The sequence below is a fragment of the Bombina bombina genome, chromosome 2, assembly GCF_027579735.1.
Source record: "Bombina bombina isolate aBomBom1 chromosome 2, aBomBom1.pri, whole genome shotgun sequence".
Classification (NCBI taxonomy): Eukaryota; Metazoa; Chordata; class Amphibia; order Anura; family Bombinatoridae; genus Bombina; species Bombina bombina.
Genome location: NC_069500.1, coordinates 1,401,406,249 through 1,401,426,052, shown reverse-complemented (window position 1 = coordinate 1,401,426,052; position 19,804 = coordinate 1,401,406,249). Strand labels below are relative to the sequence as shown.

The 19,804-nt window shown below is 37.5% G+C and overlaps 1 protein-coding gene across 1 annotated transcript in view; it reads right to left on the bottom strand.

Moving 5' to 3' along the window:
• The window catches only part of SIGLEC1 (sialic acid binding Ig like lectin 1), a 220,220-nt gene that overhangs the window by 2,692 nt on the left and 197,724 nt on the right, over positions 1–19,804 (bottom strand). The window contains exons 20-21 of the mRNA XM_053704329.1: positions 11,131–11,227; positions 164–239 (exon numbers count right to left, since the gene is read on the bottom strand). Coding sequence (XP_053560304.1) covers positions 164–239; positions 11,131–11,227 — 173 coding nt within the window. The remainder of the gene's footprint in view (positions 1–163; positions 240–11,130; positions 11,228–19,804) is intronic.

The window sequence follows — 19,804 nt, the reverse complement described above, 5'->3', positions numbered from 1 at the left end:
ATCACATGTACTGTTTGCCTCCATGTTATGGTGTAAGGCTATGTTATACTACACTTTTGCAATGAAGGCTTTATGGGATGTGACAGAGTGTAATGAGCACCGCTGTTGGGTAACAGCCATTGTTGGGGATCACTAAAGATTAGAATATTGATAATAACAATACCTGAGATTCCTGTGTGCCCTTGGTGTCCATCTCCAAAGAATAGTTGTCTGTTTGCCTTATGTATTTTTTCTTAATCCTGAAAACAATTAAAGTTTAAGACTATCACATATCAAATGGATGATTTGTAGAGGTCAACTAGCCATTGTTTATTGATCACAGAATGCCAACACTTAAATGGTATGATGTTCTCCTTAACATTCATTCTGGCATGTTAATATTTAAATAACAATTTTAAAATAAGTATTTTTTATATAAATCAACCTTTTAAGTGCACTAGAATAACTGTCTAATGCTAAAATCATAATATTTGAATGCTACATTCAATAAAGCAAAAATTAGCTTTTTTAAAAAAAAAAATATAAAAATATATAAATTATATGTAAAAGCTGGAAGTAACTACTTATCTATTTGTCACAAAAGAACTTCCATAGAAAAAGCTGATTTGTGCAGCACATGGAGATCCATAAAACAAAAGAAAAGCTCTGTAATACACTTTTGATTACTCTTGTTGATATTGACTAATACAATTTGCCGGTTTCATGTCCCTCTCTCTCATCATTTTGGGTTTGAAAACCAGATATGGGAACAATAGAGGTTGTGCTGTGCTTGAAAAGAAATGAGCTTTTCAAGCGGATCATGTCCGCCCGACATCACTAAATGCCGACAGCATACGCTGTCGGCATTTAACATTCCACAAGCATTTCTAGGGAAATGCTTGTGCAATGCTGCCCCCTGCAGGCCGCCAGCAGGGGGTGTCGATCATCCCGATCGTATATGATCGGGATGATTGCAGTCCGCCGCATCAGAGGTGGTGGAGGAGTTAAGGAGCAGTGGTCTTAAGACCGCTGCTTCTTAACTTATGTTTCCGGCTAGCCTTATGGCTCGCACGGGAACTGCTGAATTTGCAGCTTGATAAATCAGCCCCTAGACTCATATATACTCTATATAATAAAAATTATATATATATTTTTTTGTTATTTTTTTTTATTAGGGATAAATGGTATATGGCATATGGCAAGGTGTTTGAATGGAAAAAGCAATATTGTATACTTTGGAGTCCTTTCCACTCAAATAACTTAAAACATAAAAAATAAATTTAAATAAAAAATGTAATATTGAAAATGTGTTTTAATGTGAATTTACTGTATATGTTCACATAGGAGAAAATGTTATTTGTATTTTATAATATATATTCCTATTTCTATATCTGTATATATCTTTACCTGTATATTTTCATATAGATATATAAGTACAGATATGTTGTTTTTAAATAACCAGATATGTATATAGAAATATATTCAGTCATATGCAAACGTTTAGGCATGATTTTCATTTATAAATAATTGGGTATTTGGATCAGCAATTTCATTTTGATCTATCAAATAACTGAAGGACACAGTAATATTTCAGTATTGAAATTAGGTTTTTTGGATTAACAGAAAATGTGCATAAGGCATCCAAACAAAATTAGACAGGTGCATAAATTTGGGCACCCTTGTCATTTTGTTGATTTGAATACTTGTAACTACCTAGCACTGATTAATTGGAACACACAATTGGTTTGGTGAGCCCATTAAGCCTTGAACTTCATAGACAGGTGCATCCAATCATGACAAAAGGTATTTAAGGTGGCCAATTGCAAGTTGTTGTTCTCTTTGACTCTCCTCTGAAGAGTGGCAACATGGGGTCCTCAAAATAACTCTCAAATGACCTGAAAACAAAGATTGTTCAACATTATGGTTTAGGGGAAGGCTTCAAAAAGCTATTGCAGAGATTTAAGCTGTCAGTGTCCACTGTGAGGAACATAGTGAGGAAATGGAAGACCACAGGCACAGTTCTTGTTAAGGCCAGAAGTGGCAGGCCAAGTAAAATATCAGAGAGGCAAAGGATGGGGAGAACGGTCAAAAACAGCCCACAGACCACCTCCAAAGACCTACAACATCATCTTGCTGCAGATGGTGTCACTGTGCATCAGTCAACAATTCAGCGAACTTTGCGCAAGGAGAAGATGTATGGGAGAGTGATGCAGAAGAAGCCTTTTCTGCACACATGCCACAAACAGAGTCGCTTGAGGTATGCAAACGCACATTTGGACAAGCCAAGTTCCAAGACAAACACTTGCTACCCACAGTAAAATTTGGTGGATGTTCCATCATGCTGTGGGGCTGTGTGGCCAGTGCTGGTACTGAGAATCTTGTTAAAGTTGAGGGTCGCATGGATACCGGGGCTGGAAATTTCAACAAGACAACGACCCAAAACACTGCTCAAAATCTACTCTGGCATTTATGCAGAGGAACAAGTACAATGTTCTGGAATGGCCATCCCAGTCCCCAGACCTGAATATCATTGAAAATCTGTAGGGTGATGTGAAGCGGGCTGTCCATGCTCTGCAACCATCAAACCTAACTGAACTGGAGATGTTTTGCAAGGAGGAATGGTCCAAAATGCCTTCATCCAGAATCCAGACACTCATTACAGGCTATAGGAAGCACCTAGAGGCTGTTATTTCTCCTAAAGGAGGCTCTGCTAAATATTGATGCAATATTTCTGTTGGGGTACCCAAATTTATGTACCTGTCTAATTTTATTTGGATGCATATTGCACATTTTCTGTTAATCCAATAAACCTCATTTCACTACTGAAATATTACTGTGTCCTTCAGTTATTTGATAGATCAAAATGAAATTGCTGATCCAAACACCCAATTATTTATAAATGAAAATCATGGAAATTGTCAGGGGTGCCTAAACTTTTGCATACGACTGTATATAAAAAATAAAAATAACATTTTCTTCTATGGAATGGAAAATATGCATAGCTACTTTCGGGCTGAGCACACCTGGATTATTGCAGTCTCATTTTTTTTATTTAATCAGAACACTCCATTAAAGTCTTTCCGAAGTCCTGAAGGTAGCGCTCGTTGAGTTTTATTCTTGCACAAACCATTTACTTTTAAAGTGATGGTAAACTCTCCCTTTTTTAGAATCAGATCTGGAATGTTAATGATATTTTAGATGGAGTTTAACAATGATGCCCTGCGCTCCGCCACCCACTTCAAAAGTAAATTTTGAATTGTTGTCCAATCAGTTCTATAGCTACAACAAAAGTGACATATGGGGAGAGCGTTGATTGGTCAACAATTAAAACCGTTGGCTCACAGAAAATTGACTTTTGAAGTGGGCGGTGGAGTGCGGGTATAGTTATAGTTATAGTGCATCTTCATTATAACTGATTAATTAAACTCCACCTAAAATATCACTAACATTCCGGATCTGATTTTAAAAAGGGGAGAGATTACCATTACTTTAATTTACACTAATACATATGCTAATCTGCACACTTTAAAAGTTTACTTCTGGCAGAGTTTGCGTGCGAGCGAAAGTGCTAAATAGCACGCTACTTGCAATCTGCCTCATTGCGTTTAATGCTGAGTTTTCTTGTGCTCTATGTATGCACAATATCTTATAGTTCAGTTCATCTTGAAAACAAGTTAAAACCTGTATAAGCTGCTAGAAAAAGTGACTGCTATTTATCGCAGTATCTTCCAGACTCTTTTCTTGATGTGACAAAAGTAGTTATTTGGTCATTTTTAGCTAAAATAAAAATCCTTTAGGAAATAGGAGGATGAAAAAATCTCCTGCAATGATATTGAGTTAAACCCCACCTAGCTACTATTGCTCACTCACTCTCTGTCACAGCTGTACCCAGGATCAAACCTGAGACCTCTGCTGCTGATTCTCCAGTTGCTTTGTCTCTGTGCCACTGGAGGGCTCTGGCACAGACTGGAAGTTTTTCTGTACTGCTATCTGCACTGGTTAGCTCTCTTACTCCAACTGCGTCCCAATCAGCACTGCTATATATAAGGCAGCCTCACAGACCACTACATGTCCTGACATTGTGGTTTACCAGCTTTGATTCTGCCTCTGTCCTGAACCTGCATTTCTGTTGTTCAGTGATTTTCTTGGTTCCTGTATCTGGCTTGTCTCCTAACTCTTTTTGTGCTACGAAGAATAGGACTGCTTATCTGGTACTCTGACCTTGGCTAGACTTCTGACTACTCTTCCAGATACTCCAGTGTTTGATGTCTGATTGGACTGCTATCTGGTTACTGACTTGGCTAGACTTCTGACTACTCTCTTGTTACCTGCCTGTCTCAGCTACCTGTTATCCTGTGTTACCATCCTATAGCTCTTAGGCCTGTCAAAAATAATCGTTTTGACGATGCATCGCGATGCGGCATGAAACGATTCTGCATCGATGCGCTGAGACGCGATAATCGATTAACGTTACCCACGTGACCAGCCTCCAGGAAACGTAAAAGAAAGTGCGCGAAAGTGCGAGGTACATCGTTTTGACGTCACTGACGTCACGTCACCCAATAAAGCAACATGGGCGCTCATGGGCGGTCTCTTGAAGTGCCGAAGTTACGCAGTAGGAGCAAAGCAGCAAAGCAGGAGTTTGTTGCCTGAGATTGATGATGGTACACGGCGGTATACTACAGCTACACGGCGGGCTCATTTTTATTTTGTGGGAGACAGAGGAGGAGACCTATGGTGAGAATTAGACTAACTAACTGTTTGTTTAGTTAATAGTTACCAAAACGTTGTACATTTTGCCAATGCCATGCCATAATTGCCATTGCCATGCCTGCCTATTGCCTCAACTGCCTACTACTTGCCATTTGCCAATAGGTAAACTAATTATTAACTTACTTAAAGAGCAAATCAATAAGGGGTACACAATCACATTTATTACACAATAAGGGGTAACAATTAAATACTTGCCTTATTTACTTAACGTAGTATGCTGAGCTGACTGAGGCTCAGGCTGCTGCATAATTAATTGCTGCATTATTGAATAATATTGCATATATAAAAAATGTATTATAAATAAATATAGTATACTATTATTGTCTAATAATGTCTCTATTAGTCTAATCTGTATCTATTATCTACATGTTTTTCACATGGATGGATGGCCTGGTCTGAAGTTCTAATATTTTAATAATATATTAATTCAAGAAAGTGCATGCAATTTTAAACAACTTTCCCTATTATATAATTTGCTTATCCTTTGTTGAAATGCATAGCCTCCTCCTTGTGCACAAAGTATTATATACTTTTTAGTAAGTAATGTGTGTGCTGTGCGCAATGCATTGCTAATATGTCATCAACAAACGATATCTGAGAAGTATGAAGCAAATTAAATAATAGAAGAGTTAGTTATGATGTTTATTTAAAATGGTATTCTCTATCTGAATCATGAAAGTAAATGTTTGGTTTTTTGCACCTTTAAGTGTGTAATATATTACAGTAACTGTGTCAGTGAGTGAGTGATGTCCCCTGCAATTATCACAATGCAATTTGTTTTAAAATTTATGTTCGCAAAATGTATGGCATTGGCAAAGTAGTTGAAGTTACTAGTACTTGTTGATTTTACATTTGCGGCTTGACATTTTGACAACTGGAACTTAGTGTATTTTCTTTTTTTTTTAACACTGACAGAGTTTGACGTTGACAACAACATCATCCGTCACATATGTACATGTCATGCTAAAATGACAGAGGGAGACAAAAAAGATAGAGAGATAAAAAATGCACCTAGCATTTTAAAAGCAAGCATCTGGGCACATTTTGGATTTTATGAACATACTGGAAAGCACGAATTGGACAAGACACACGCGGTTTGTAAAGCCTGTCACACAAAAATTAAATACCTAGGGAATACTACTAACTTGAGAAATCACGTTAGACGTTTTCACTCTGAGATGCTAACCCCTGCCGCTGTCGCCAGTGCCACTGCCAAGGAAATAACAAGACTAGCTGAAGCTCATCAGCCAAGAATTGATGCAATGCTGTCAACTTTGCCACCCAACTCTGAAAAAGGGAAGAGAATAACCAAAGCTGTGGCAACTTTCATAGCGAAGGACCTACGGCCTTACTCTGTTGTGGAAAACCTTGGGTTTCGCAACCTGTTGAAGACACTAGAGCCACGTTATAAGATCCCGTCACGCAATCACTTAACAGAAAACGTTATACCTGCACTCTACCAAGAAACAAAAGCTCAGGTAATTGCATCAATGAGCCAAGCCAGTCGAGTCGCACTAACGTGTGATTCATGGACTTCAGTCACGACGGAGTCTTATGTAACAGTAACTGCACATTACATTAGCAAGGACTGGAAGATCTTGTCGCATGTGCTGCAAACGAGAGCAGTTTATGAGTCTCACACGGGTTCTCATCTGGCGGAGCTACTGTCTCGTGTCGTGGAAGAATGGCAGCTGTCCGATAAATCTGTAGTGCTTGTGACCGACAATGCTTCGAACATGATTGTTGCTGCTCAAGTTGGAAAATTCCCTCATGTAAAATGCTTCGCCCATACACTGAATCTCGCATCCCAGCGGGCGCTGAAAGTGGCCACGCTCTCCAGGCTTTTAGGCAGAGTGCGACGAATATCAACATTTTTTCACCGCAGCACTACAGCAAACCACTGTCTGAAAGAAAAACAGAAATGTCTTGGCCTGAAGAATCATAAGCTAATAACTGATGTGACAACAAGGTGGAACAGCTCATATGACATGGTCGAGAGGTTCCTAGAACAGCAACCTGCAATCTGTGCCACATTGTTGTCTCCAGAAGTCAGAAAAAGTGAGTCAGATCTCTGCACTCTCAACGAAACAGATGTGTCAAATGCAGAGGATGCTGTGAGTGCATTAAAGCCAATGAAAGATGCAACCACACTGATGTCAGAAGAGCGCAATCCAACTGTTTCTCTCATTGCCCCTCTAAATGCACAACTGCTCCAGAACATGACAGACACCATGGGAGACACACCCATGATCCATGAGATCAAGAATGCCATCAAAACAGATCTCCTGAAGAGGTACAGCAGTGAGGCAGAGAAGAAGATACTTTATACAGCCTCTGCCCTGGATCCTCGTTTTAAGGGACTGCCTTTTATTCTCACAGAGGAGGAGAGATTGGAGATATACAGAGGAGTGACTGAGGAGGCTGCATCCTTGGAGGTAATTTTAATTGCATCATGTTTCTTGAATAGATGTGAGCTGTTGTATGCATTTATTTATGCATTACTGTCTCTCTGAGCACACACATAGCATTAGCTGGCTGGCTGCTCGAGGTAATAATGAATGCTATTTTTTCTATTCTTTTGTTCAAACACAGATTGAGTGTACTAGTACAGTTACATCTAGGAGGACAAACGTGGATGAAGTGCCACTGCCTGAGGGAAAAGAAACTCTGGAAGAAGAATCAGCCATCGAGGAGGATAACCCTTCTCCTCCCAAAAGAAAGTCCACATCGCTTCTCATGACTTTGCTGGGACAGTCTTTCACTGACACTGAAGGTACAATAGAACCCAAGACCCCCTATGCCAAGGCTGAAGAGGAAATAGAGAAATATTGTAAAGCCCCATCTCTGCCTCTCACTGAAGACCCTTTGAAATGGTGGCATGTACATGAGGTCATATTTCCCCTCCTCTCTCATTTGTCAAAGCGATACTTGTGTATCCCAGGTACAAGCGTGTCTGCAGAGCGGGTTTTCTCCACTGCAGGAGATGTGGTAACGGCTAAAAGAAGCACCCTCAAACCAGAGCATGTGGATCAACTAGTGTTCTTACAGAAAAACCTACATATTCCATAATTCTGAGTAGTGATTCAGGTTTATAATATTAATATTTAATGTTTTTTGGCACATCCAGAAGAAAGTGCTGTGTGCCCCACTGCCCAGTGCAGACTACTGTTAAGTTATTTTATATTTGTTACTGTTATATAGCTTATAGCTTTTTGAAAAATGAAGCTTAAAACCTTGAGTAAATCTTTGTTGGATCACAAAATATACTAGTACACTACACGACACGACCGACCACGTCACTCTGTCACAGTCACACACACACACACACAATACAAAAGAAACAACACACAACTGCACACACCTCATGTGTGCGTGTCAGTCAGTGTCACCCTTCACCATGATTCACTCTTTTTATGATGTGTGTTTTTTTTGGTATTGTTTGACTGTGTGTGACTGTGACTGTGTGTGTGTTGTGTAACAATATATTTGTGATCCCATAAAGATATTGATAATCAAAGTTAGTAAATCTAGTAGTTCAATGCTACTTCTTGTATAATGTCTATTACTACTTCTAGTGTTACTGTGATGTTTGCCAATCAGGAAGTGCTCTGTTTTGTAGATGTTGTGCTATTGTTACAGCACACCCCTGTATTGTTTGCAATGCAGTGAGTGCATAGTGCACACTGCATAAGGGATTATTAATATTATTCATTCACACTAAAAAATTGTCTATTTTAAATAGACCCTTTAAGAAAGATATCATATGTTTTTGTTTATGATCCCAATCCCAAATGCCATCCCACCCACTCCCAGGCAGATCTGTAGGGGTTAACCGAATATAACCAACCAGTTAACAATAACAATGTGTGTACTGCAGTGTCTAACTGTCTCTTTATGAGTGTGTGAGTGTGTCTGTGAGTGAGTGAGTGCCAGTTTGAAAAGTTTGTATGTATCTCATTCTCTATGAGTGTGTGTGAGATGAGTGTATTAACTGCCTTTGAATTTTTTTGTTTGTATGTGATTGTGTGTCTGTCCCAGTGTCACTGTCTAAGTGTCTATGAGTGTGAGTGTGACTGTGGCTGACTGTGGTGCCATTGAATGTTTTTGTTTGTGTGTGTGTCCCACTGTGTCTCTAGTGTCTGAGTGTCTAGTGAGTGTGACTGTCTAACTGTCTATGAGTGCACTATGCAGAGAGTGAGACTGAAGCCAAACCCCACTATAGGGGAAGGAAAAGCCTTGAGTAAACCTTGAGTAAATCTTTATTGGATCACAAATATACTGTACACTACAGACAGTACAGCACACACACAGTGCCACACACAACAGCACAATACAAAAATAAAGCACACACACCTCAGGTGAGTGGCGTGCCACCCTTTCTTCACCATGATTTACTCCTTGATGTCTGTGTCCTTTTTTATGTATTGTTTGTTTGTGTGTGACTGCTGTGTACTGTTCAGTGACAGACTCAGTCACTATTCAGTTGTGTGTAGTACTGCTTTAACAGTAACTAATAACTAACTAATTATATTTGTGATCCCATAAAGATAATATAATCATCAAGAAGAAACTGTAGTTATAGTAGTTCAGTTCAATGCTACTTGTTTTAAATGTCTCTCTCTCTAGTACTATTGTAAGTCTGTAACTGTGTAAACTAATTGTATATGTCACAATCACATGTGTGTTGTGTGCACACTCTGTGCTGTGTGTTGTGTTCCAGATTCTTCACGTGATGTTTGTTTGCCACAAATTGACAGTCATGAAGGCACAGTGGACTGCACCTGTAATTTTGTACCTATAAGGGATTTATGTTTTGTTTTCTGAGGACAATTTTCACACAAATAAGGTATTATGGTGGTAACTTAAGCTTAACCTATCTATTTGGGTTTTAATTTAATGTCTATTATATTATTATTACTAAGTAAGTAAAGAAATTAAATTAAAACCAACATAGATAGGTTAGACATTTATTTGTTGTTCATGTTTCTTTACAAGTGTATAGTGTACTACTTACTAATATATAATATATACATTTAAATATTTTCTTTTACTGAAGAAGTACACTGTGAGCACTGCACTTTTTACACTACGTACTCTGTAACTACAGTTTGATGCCATAATATTGTTTCCAAACCAATACAACAATTGCCATTTAGTATTTACTGTTCTATAAACTGTTGTTGTCTGCTGTGTTCAGACTTTGCCACAGGAAGAGTGTCCTTTTTTGAGCTAATAAAATAAAAAAAGAGTTTATTTCAATACTTTGACTTCTTGAATTTTTTTTTCTGAAAAATTTAAAAATTGGGCAGAAATAGTGCAGTAATCGTGATGCATCGCGATGCATCGTAGAATCGAATCGTATCGAATCGTTACGATGATAATCGTAATCGAATCGAATCGTGAGACAGGTGAAGATGCGCAGCTCTAATAGCTCTGATATCCTGCTCCTGTAACCAAGTCCTGCATAGGACACCTGCCAAGCACCAGTATCATGCTTCAGCACCAAGTCCTGCAGGCGGTGCCTGCAAAGCACTGGTATCCTGTACCCAAGTACTGCAGAGGGCACCTGCCAATCACTGGTATTCCATTTCAGCATCAAGTGCTGCAGGGGTCACCTGCAAGACCAGCTTCAGTACCCAGGCCCTACAGAGGGCATCTTCCAAGCACTGGTGTACTTCTGTTTCTGGTCCTAGAGGGGGATCTTCTCCTGATTCCAGTTCCTGTGTGGTCGTTACTTCTGTCCATTCCTGCTTCCAATATCCAAGTCTCCAGTTCCTGTACAATAAAACTTGCTTTGTCCACCTATTTGTTCAAGTATGACTAAAGGGGTAGTTCTACTAATAAGTCTATTCGTCTGGACCCTTTTAGAGCTCCAAACCCCTGAACCTGTTCTCATGAACATGACACTCTCTTCCACTACTGATGAACTTTAGCCATTGCTCACCTGATTCATCCTATTATGTTAACCCTACCCACAACCTCCCCACAACCCATTAAACCCTTATAGCTGCTCCAATCTCCCTTCAACTCTATATAAACTGAATCACAATCTCCTTCATAGCACAAAACAGAATGCACTTTCCAAATGTTCCCACCATAATTAACCCTAACTATGACCTCTCACAATTCCAATTAACTATAATAGTTTACAAAAATTCCCCTCAACATTAACTATCCTGCCACCTCCCTCCTTTGCAAACATCTTGTACCACTCAAAGCTCTTCTAATACATTTGAATAGATCCCTTGAGTCCATAACGTTAATTTGTAACCAATAACCTTTTTTAAATGTTACACATTTGATCATGTCCATAAAGCATCTAACTCATGGACCTGTGTAATAAGATACCTAGGCTTCAAAGTATGTAAGACCACTTACTTAATTATGTAAATCAGGGTACATACAACAAAAAAAAGGATGGAAATGACAATAATAGCCGCCCAGGCAAATATCTGGAATCCAATTAGTTTCTTATCTAAAAAAAATAAAAATAAAATATCAATATACAAGTTAGAAGAAAATCACATTCAGAAGATGTTGTTTAATATGAATAATTTAAATGGTAAAGTAGGCTCTCTAGGTAATGAGAGTAGTTGCCAATGTATAGGGAAGGGATGACAATCACCTTTTCAAATAATAATGCAAATCATTGCAAAAGTCCAAAAGACAATAAATACTTGAAAATGAATTATTTTATTTTATTTATTTGTACCTTTCTCTCTATTGTTCTTCTCTCCACTTGTTTTTCCGTTGGAAATGTTCTGATTATAATTAATCTCTTAAAATATTTTGTAAAAACATAGAATTTGACGGTAGATAAGAACCAAAAAGACACATCAAGCCTACCCATATTACATTTTATTAAAATATATTTAAATATATTCCTTATATATATATATATATATATATATATATATATATATATATATATATATATATATATATATATATATATATGTGTGTGTGTGGGTTTTCAGTGACGTTTATTTTTCTAACACCCCACTCCCACCAACTTTAAAGCCATAAAAATACCAATTTTCAGTGTATTTTACCTTGCATTTGCTAGGTTATCACACATGTTTTTCTATCAGTATAATAAGTCTAGTGAGTATTTAGATACAAACTTGCCAGGTTACATTCTGTGAGAAAAAAAGGATTGAGATCCTAGAAAATACATTGAGACCTGTGAGAGAACTTCAGACTTGCCCACTTGCCAAGGCTTCCGATATGAAAAAAATTTACACTTTGAATGTTGTACTCTTGTTACAGTTTGAATTTTGTATTTTGAAATCACGTGTTTTAAAATAATTTTTTATTGTGTACATTAAATACATTTTTCACTGTGCACTTTAAGGGGTCCATCCGATAAAAATCGTCGCCCGCAAAAGCCGGCGACGCCAATATTTGCGCAGGTTTGGTATCACATATACGGCGTAACCTAGAAGTTACGCGCGTATATTTCTGCCGTCGCCCGTAGTTTTTTGGGCTATAGGCAGGTATACCAAACCAGCGCAGTTTGGTATCCAATATACAGCATAAGGACTTACGTGGCGAAAATGGAGAAAACTTACTCCATTTTTACCTCGCCACAAAAAGCAGCCGTAAGAAGCCTTACGCTGACTATTGGAGCCCCGTAACTCCCTAAACTAGCTGCTAAATAAACCTAACACCTAACGCATGAGCAATGTCTATCTCCCTGTCAACCGCGATCTTCTAAAATAAACCTAACACCTAACGCATGCGCAATGTCTATCTCCCTGTCAACCGCGATCTGCTAAAATAAACCTAACACCTAACGCATGCGCAATGTCTATATCCCTGTCAACCGCGATCTTCTAAAATAAACCTAACACCTAACGCATGCGCAATGTCTATCTCCCTGTCAACCGCGATCTGCTAAAATAAACCTAACACCTAACGCATGCGCAATGTCTATCTACCTGTCAACCGCGATCCCCCCCCCCCGAAATCCCTAATAAAGTTATTAACCCCTAAACCGCCGCTCCCGGACCCCGCCGCCATCTACATAAACTAACCCCCTACTGTGAGCCCCTAAAACCGCCGCCATCTACCTTATCTATCCCCTAATTAGAACCCCTTACACCGCTGTCATCTACCTTATCTATCCCCTAATCTGACCCCTTACACCGCCGCCACCTATATAAAAATTATTAACCCCTATTCTAATCCCCCTATACCTCCGCCAGCTATATTAATATTATTAACCCCTAATGTAAGCCCCTTACACCGCCGCCATCTCTATTAAAATGATTAACCCCTTATTTAATCTACCTACCCCGCCGCCAGCTATATTATCTATATTAACCCTAAGTATATTATAGTTAATATAGGTATTACATTATATATATTAACTATATTAACCCTAATTATATTAGGGTTAATATAGTTAATATAGTTACTATAGTATTTATATTAACTATATTAACTCTATCTAACCCTAACACCCCTAACTAAATTTATATTAAATTAATCTAATTCATTTATAAACTAAAATATTCCTATTTAAATCTAAATACTTACCTATAAAATAAACCCTACGATAGCTACAATATAATTAATAATTACATTGTAGCTATGTTAGGGTTAATATTTATTTTACAGGTAAATTGTTAATTATTTTAAGTAGGTATAATAGCTATTAAATAGTTATTAACTATTTAATATCTACCTAGTTAAAATAATTACCCAATTACCTGTAAAATAAATCCTAACCTAAGTTACAAATACACCTACACTATCAATAAATTAAATAAACTACAAACATCTATCTAAAAATACAATTAAATTAACTAAACTAAATTACAAAAAAAAACAAACACTAAATTACAAAAAATAAAAAAAGATTACAAGATTTTTAAGCTAATTACACCTATTCTAAGCCCCCTAATAAAATAATAAACCCCCAAAATAAAAAAAATTCCCTGCCCTATTCTAAATTAAACAAATTTCAAAGCTCTTTACCTTACCAGCCCTTAAAAGGGCCTTTTGTGGGGCATGCCCCAAAGAATTCAGCTCTTTTGCATACAAATACAATACCCCCCCCCCATTACAACCCACCACCCACATACCCCTATTCTAAAACCACCCAAACCCCCCTTAAAAAGTCTTCACCACACCGGGCCGAACTCCTGATCCGATCCGGGCGATGTCTTCCTCCAAGCGGCAAAGAAGAATTCTTCCTCCGGCGACGTCTTCCTCCAAGCGGCAGCAAAGTCTTCATTCTTCTCTCCACTTGTTTTTCCGTTGGAAATGTTCTGATTATAATTAATCTCTTAAAATATTTTGTAAAAACATAGAATTTGACGGTAGATAAGAACCAAAAAGACACATCAAGCCTACCCATATTACATTTTATTAAAATATATTTAAATATATTCCTTATATATATATATATATATATATATATATATATATATATATATATATATATATATATATATATATGTGTGTGTGGGTTTTCAGTGACGTTTATTTTTCTAACACCCCACTCCCACCAACTTTAAAGCCATAAAAATACCAATTTTCAGTGTATTTTACCTTGCATTTGCTAGGTTATCACACATGTTTTTCTATCAGTATAATAAGTCTAGTGAGTATTTAGATACAAACTTGCCAGGTTACATTCTGTGAGAAAAAAAGGATTGAGATCCTAGAAAATACATTGAGACCTGTGAGAGAACTTCAGACTTGCCCACTTGCCAAGGCTTCCGATATGAAAAAAATTTACACTTTGAATGTTGTACTCTTGTTACAGTTTGAATTTTGTATTTTGAAATCACGTGTTTTAAAATAATTTTTTATTGTGTACATTAAATACATTTTTCACTGTGCACTTTAAGGGGTCCATCCGATAAAAATCGTCGCCCGCAAAAGCCGGCGACGCCAATATTTGCGCGGGTTTGGTATCACATATACGGCGTAACCTAGAAGTTACGCGCGTATATTTCTGCCGTCGCCCGTAGTTTTTTGGGCTATAGGCAGGTATACCAAACCAGCGCAGTTTGGTATCCAATATACAGCATAAGGACTTACGTGGCGAAAATGGAGAAAACTTACTCCATTTTTACCTCGCCACAAAAAGCAGCCGTAAGAAGCCTTACGCTGACTATTGGAGCCCCGTAACTCCCTAAACTAGCTGCTAAATAAACCTAACACCTAACGCATGCGCAATGTCTATCTCCCTGTCAACCGCGATCTTCTAAAATAAACCTAACACCTAACGCATGCGCAATGTCTATCTCCCTGTCAACCGCGATCTGCTAAAATAAACCTAACACCTAACGCATGCGCAATGTCTATATCCCTGTCAACCGCGATCTTCTAAAATAAACCTAACACCTAACGCATGCGCAATGTCTATCTCCCTGTCAACCGCGATCTGCTAAAATAAACCTAACACCTAACGCATGCGCAATGTCTATCTACCTGTCAACCGCGATCCCCCCCCCCCCCCGAAATCCCTAATAAAGTTATTAACCCCTAAACCGCCGCTCCCGGACCCCGCCGCCATCTACATAAACTAACCCCCTACTGTGAGCCCCTAAAACCGCCGCCATCTACCTTATCTATCCCCTAATTAGAACCCCTTACACCGCTGTCATCTACCTTATCTATCCCCTAATCTGACCCCTTACACCACCGCCACCTATATAAAAATTATTAACCCCTATTCTAATCCCCCTATACCTCCGCCAGCTATATTAATATTATTAACCCCTAATGTAAGCCCCTTACACCGCCGCCATCTCTATTAAAATGATTAACCCCTTATTTAATCTACCTACCCCGCCGCCAGCTATATTATCTATATTAACCCTAAGTATATTATAGTTAATATAGGTATTACATTATATATATTAACTATATTAACCCTAATTATATTAGGGTTAATATAGTTAATATAGTTACTATAGTATTTATATTAACTATATTAACTCTATCTAACCCTAACACCCCTAACTAAATTTATATTAAATTAATCTAATTCATTTATAAACTAAAATATTCCTATTTAAATCTAAATACTTACCTATAAAATAAACCCTAAGATAGCTACAATATAATTAATAATTACATTGTAGCTATGTTAGGGTTAATATTTATTTTACAGGTAAATTGTTAATTATTTTAAGTAGGTATAATAGCTATTAAATAGTTATTAACTATTTAATATCTACCTAGTTAAAATAATTACCCAATTACCTGTAAAATAAATCCTAACCTAAGTTACAAATACACCTACACTATCAATAAATTAAATAAACTACAAACATCTATCTAAAAATACAATTAAATTAACTAAACTAAATTACAAAAAAAAACAAACACTAAATTACAAAAAATAAAAAAAGATTACAAGATTTTTAAGCTAATTACACCTATTCTAAGCCCCCTAATAAAATAATAAACCCCCAAAATAAAAAAAATTCCCTGCCCTATTCTAAATTAAACAAATTTCAAAGCTCTTTACCTTACCAGCCCTTAAAAGGGCCTTTTGTGGGGCATGCCCCAAAGAATTCAGCTCTTTTGCATACAAATACAATACCCCCCCCCATTACAACCCACCACCCACATACCCCTATTCTAAAACCACCCAAACCCCCCTTAAAAAGTCTTCACCACACCGGGCCGAACTCCTGATCCGATCCGGGCGATGTCTTCCTCCAAGCGGCAAAGAAGAATTCTTCCTCCGGCAACGTCTTCCTCCAAGCGGCAGCAAAGTCTTCATTCTTCCGGAGGCATCCAATCAGCCAATCAGATTGAGCTTGCATTCTATTGGCTGTTCCGATCAGCCAATAGAATGCGAGCTCAATCTGATTGGCTGATTGGATCAGCCAATCGGATTGAACTTGAATCTGATTGGCTGATTCAATCAGCCAATCAGATTTTTCTAACTTAATTCCGATTGGCTGATAGAATCCTATCAGCCAATCGGAATTCGGCGGACGCCATCTTGGATGACGTCATTTAAAGGTACCTCATTCCAAGTTCAGTAGTCGTCCGGGATGGATGCTCCGCGGCGGCGGAGCGAAGAAAGAAGATTGAAGATGCCGCCGGAAGAATGAAGACTTTGCTGCCGCTTGGAGGAAGACGTCGCCGGAGGAAGAATTCTTCTTTGCCGCTTGGAGGAAGACATCGCCCGGATCGGATCAGGAGTTCGGCCCGGTGTGGTGAAGACAAGGTAGGGAGATCTTCAGGGGGGTAGTGTTAGGCTTTTTTAAGGGGGGTTTGGGTGGTTTTTGAATAGGGGTATGTGGGTAGTGGGTTGTAATGGGGGGGGGGGTATTGTATTTGTATGCAAAAGAGCTGAATTCTTTGGGGCATGCCCCACAAAAGGCCCTTTTAAGGGCTGGTAAGGTAAAGAGCTTTGAAATTTGTTTAATTTAGAATAGGGCAGGGAATTTTTTTTATTTTGGGGGTTTATTATTTTATTAGGGGGCTTAGAATAGGTGTAATTAGCTTAAAAATCTTGTAATCTTTTTTTATTTTTTGTAATTTAGTGTTTGTTTTTTTTTGTAATTTAGTTTAGTTAATTTAATTGTATTTTTAGATAGATGTTTGTAGTTTATTTAATTTATTGATAGTGTAGGTGTATTTGTAACTTAGGTTAGGATTTATTTTACAGGTAATTGGGTAATTATTTTAACTAGGTAGATATTAAATAGTTAATAACTATTTAATAGCTATTATACCTACTTAAAATAATTAACAATTTACCTGTAAAATAAATATTAACCCTAACATAGCTACAATGTAATTATTAATTATATTGTAGCTATCTTAGGGTTTATTTTATAGGTAAGTATTTAGATTTAAATAGGAATATTTTAGTTTATAAATGAATTAGATTAATTTAATATAAATTTAGTTAGGGGTGTTAGGGTTAGATAGAGTTAATATAGTTAATATAAATACTATAGTAACTATATTAACCCTAATATAATTAGGGTTAATATAGTTAATATATATAATGTAATACCTATATTAACTATAATATACTTAGGGTTAATATAGATAATATAGCTGGCGGCGGGGTAGGTAGATTAAATAAGGGGTTAATCATTTTAATAGAGATGGCAGCGGTGTAAGGGGCTTTTATTAGGGGTTAATAATTTTAATATAGATGGCGGCGGTGTTAGGGGCTCACTTTAGGGGGTTATAGATATAATATAGCTGGCGGCGGGGTACGGGAGCGACGGTTTAGGGGTTAATAGCTTTTTTATTGTTAGGATAGTGAGGGGGGATAGCGGATAGAGGGTTAGACGTGTCGGGCTTTGTTAGGGAGGCGTGTTAGACTTGTCGGGCTATGTTAGGGAGGCGTGTTAGACAGTGCGGGTGTTTTAGACTTTAGTCAGGTTTTATAGGCGCCGGCAGTTTCTAACGTGCCGCAAGTCACTGGCGACACCAGAAATTTGTACTTGCGCAGATTTCTGGACATCGCTGGTTTGTCAGACTTACGGCACGTTAGCATCTGACGGCGACTTATATGGGATAGCTCGAGTTGCGAGCTGAACCTGGGGGCGACGCCGGTTCCCTCGCTTGCGCCGCAAACTGCGATCTATATCGGATCGCGCCCCTTGTATTTTATTGAATAATGTTAATTTAAATTTTGCTGTGCATTTTCAATACAGCATTTCTTTCTCTACACTTTTGATTTTATTTATAATGGCTCAGTAGCGCAAAAATAAAATGCTCTAGAACATAAGAGAATTTTACTATGTATGGGGTACTTGTAAAGCGCAGCCAATCACCTGTAAAGGTCTCAAGGCGCTGCTCATTTTATCGACCTTGGAAGAATGAAAGGCTAAGTGGACCTCACCGGGGATCGAACCTGCAACCTTTGGGTCACTACAGAGCTCAGTAACAGTGCCATAGCATGCTGAGCTATCTGCCTAGCCTACTATAAGTATTTTTTTTAAAAGAAATGTTTCTTCATAAGAGTTCAAATCCCATACTCAGTAGATTCATTAGAAGTATTCACTATATTTCTGGATTAGAATGCAAGAATACTGACAAACGTTAATATAGAAAGTAAAATATAAGATTATTTCATTTTAACATGTTAGATAAGGTCATACTTTATATATTTAAATGTGTTTTCCCTTCTAATTTTTCTATAAATACAAAATATAATGTCTAAAGAATCAAATCCTCACTCAGTATTCTATTTCATATTTAATTTAGTTTGCTGTATGCATTTCTTAATCTTTATTTCATTTCCTAATCTTTGCTTTGTTAAATAATCCTGCAGGGCACATGAGTGGATGGAACAAAGTGTTTTCTCATAGGTCTGAGCGTGATGCAAAAACAAATAAAAAAATGGTCACTTACTCTTAAGAAAAACATGTTTTAGTCTTTTCCAGTGGCGAGTCTGTGAGCGTACAAAACTCCGCCCATAACACAAACAACTCCGCTAAACGACTACTCTCTAATCTCCTTCTGCCCGTCCGGGCCCCACCCATGAAACACCTGAAGCTTTGCTTTACCCAGGGGGCCTTCCTTACGTGCCATCAGCTCTGTAGGGTGTTCCCCCCCCAAAAAAAATAATGCTTAATAACTTCCCTTGGCGTTTCATTCAAAATCTATCAAGAAGCTATTCATTAATTTAAACAAATTATATTATTAGAAAACACAAGTGATGTCTTGTTAAATGATTTGTTTAATCTCAGTATATATTTTCTTTCTTTTTAAAAAGTAGTGCCACCACAATATGCTTGCAATCAACTTGGAGCACTCATTTATTAAAGGGACATAAAACCCCCAAAAATGTGTGCATGATTTAGAACATACAATTTTAGGGTATATTGGTGTAACTATAATACAAAACTACAATCCAATGTTTTCTAAGTTGTCACCTACAAAAGCATAGCGACAGCTCTTTGTCTATTATTGGGTACAGTATAAACTGTATAGTACATATATAGATTGTTCTATTATTAGTGTGATTATGTTCAGTCAAATAAATGACATATACCCTTAATGATGATCCAAATCATCATCAGTAAATAGAAAAAGATTTTAAAATAAAGAA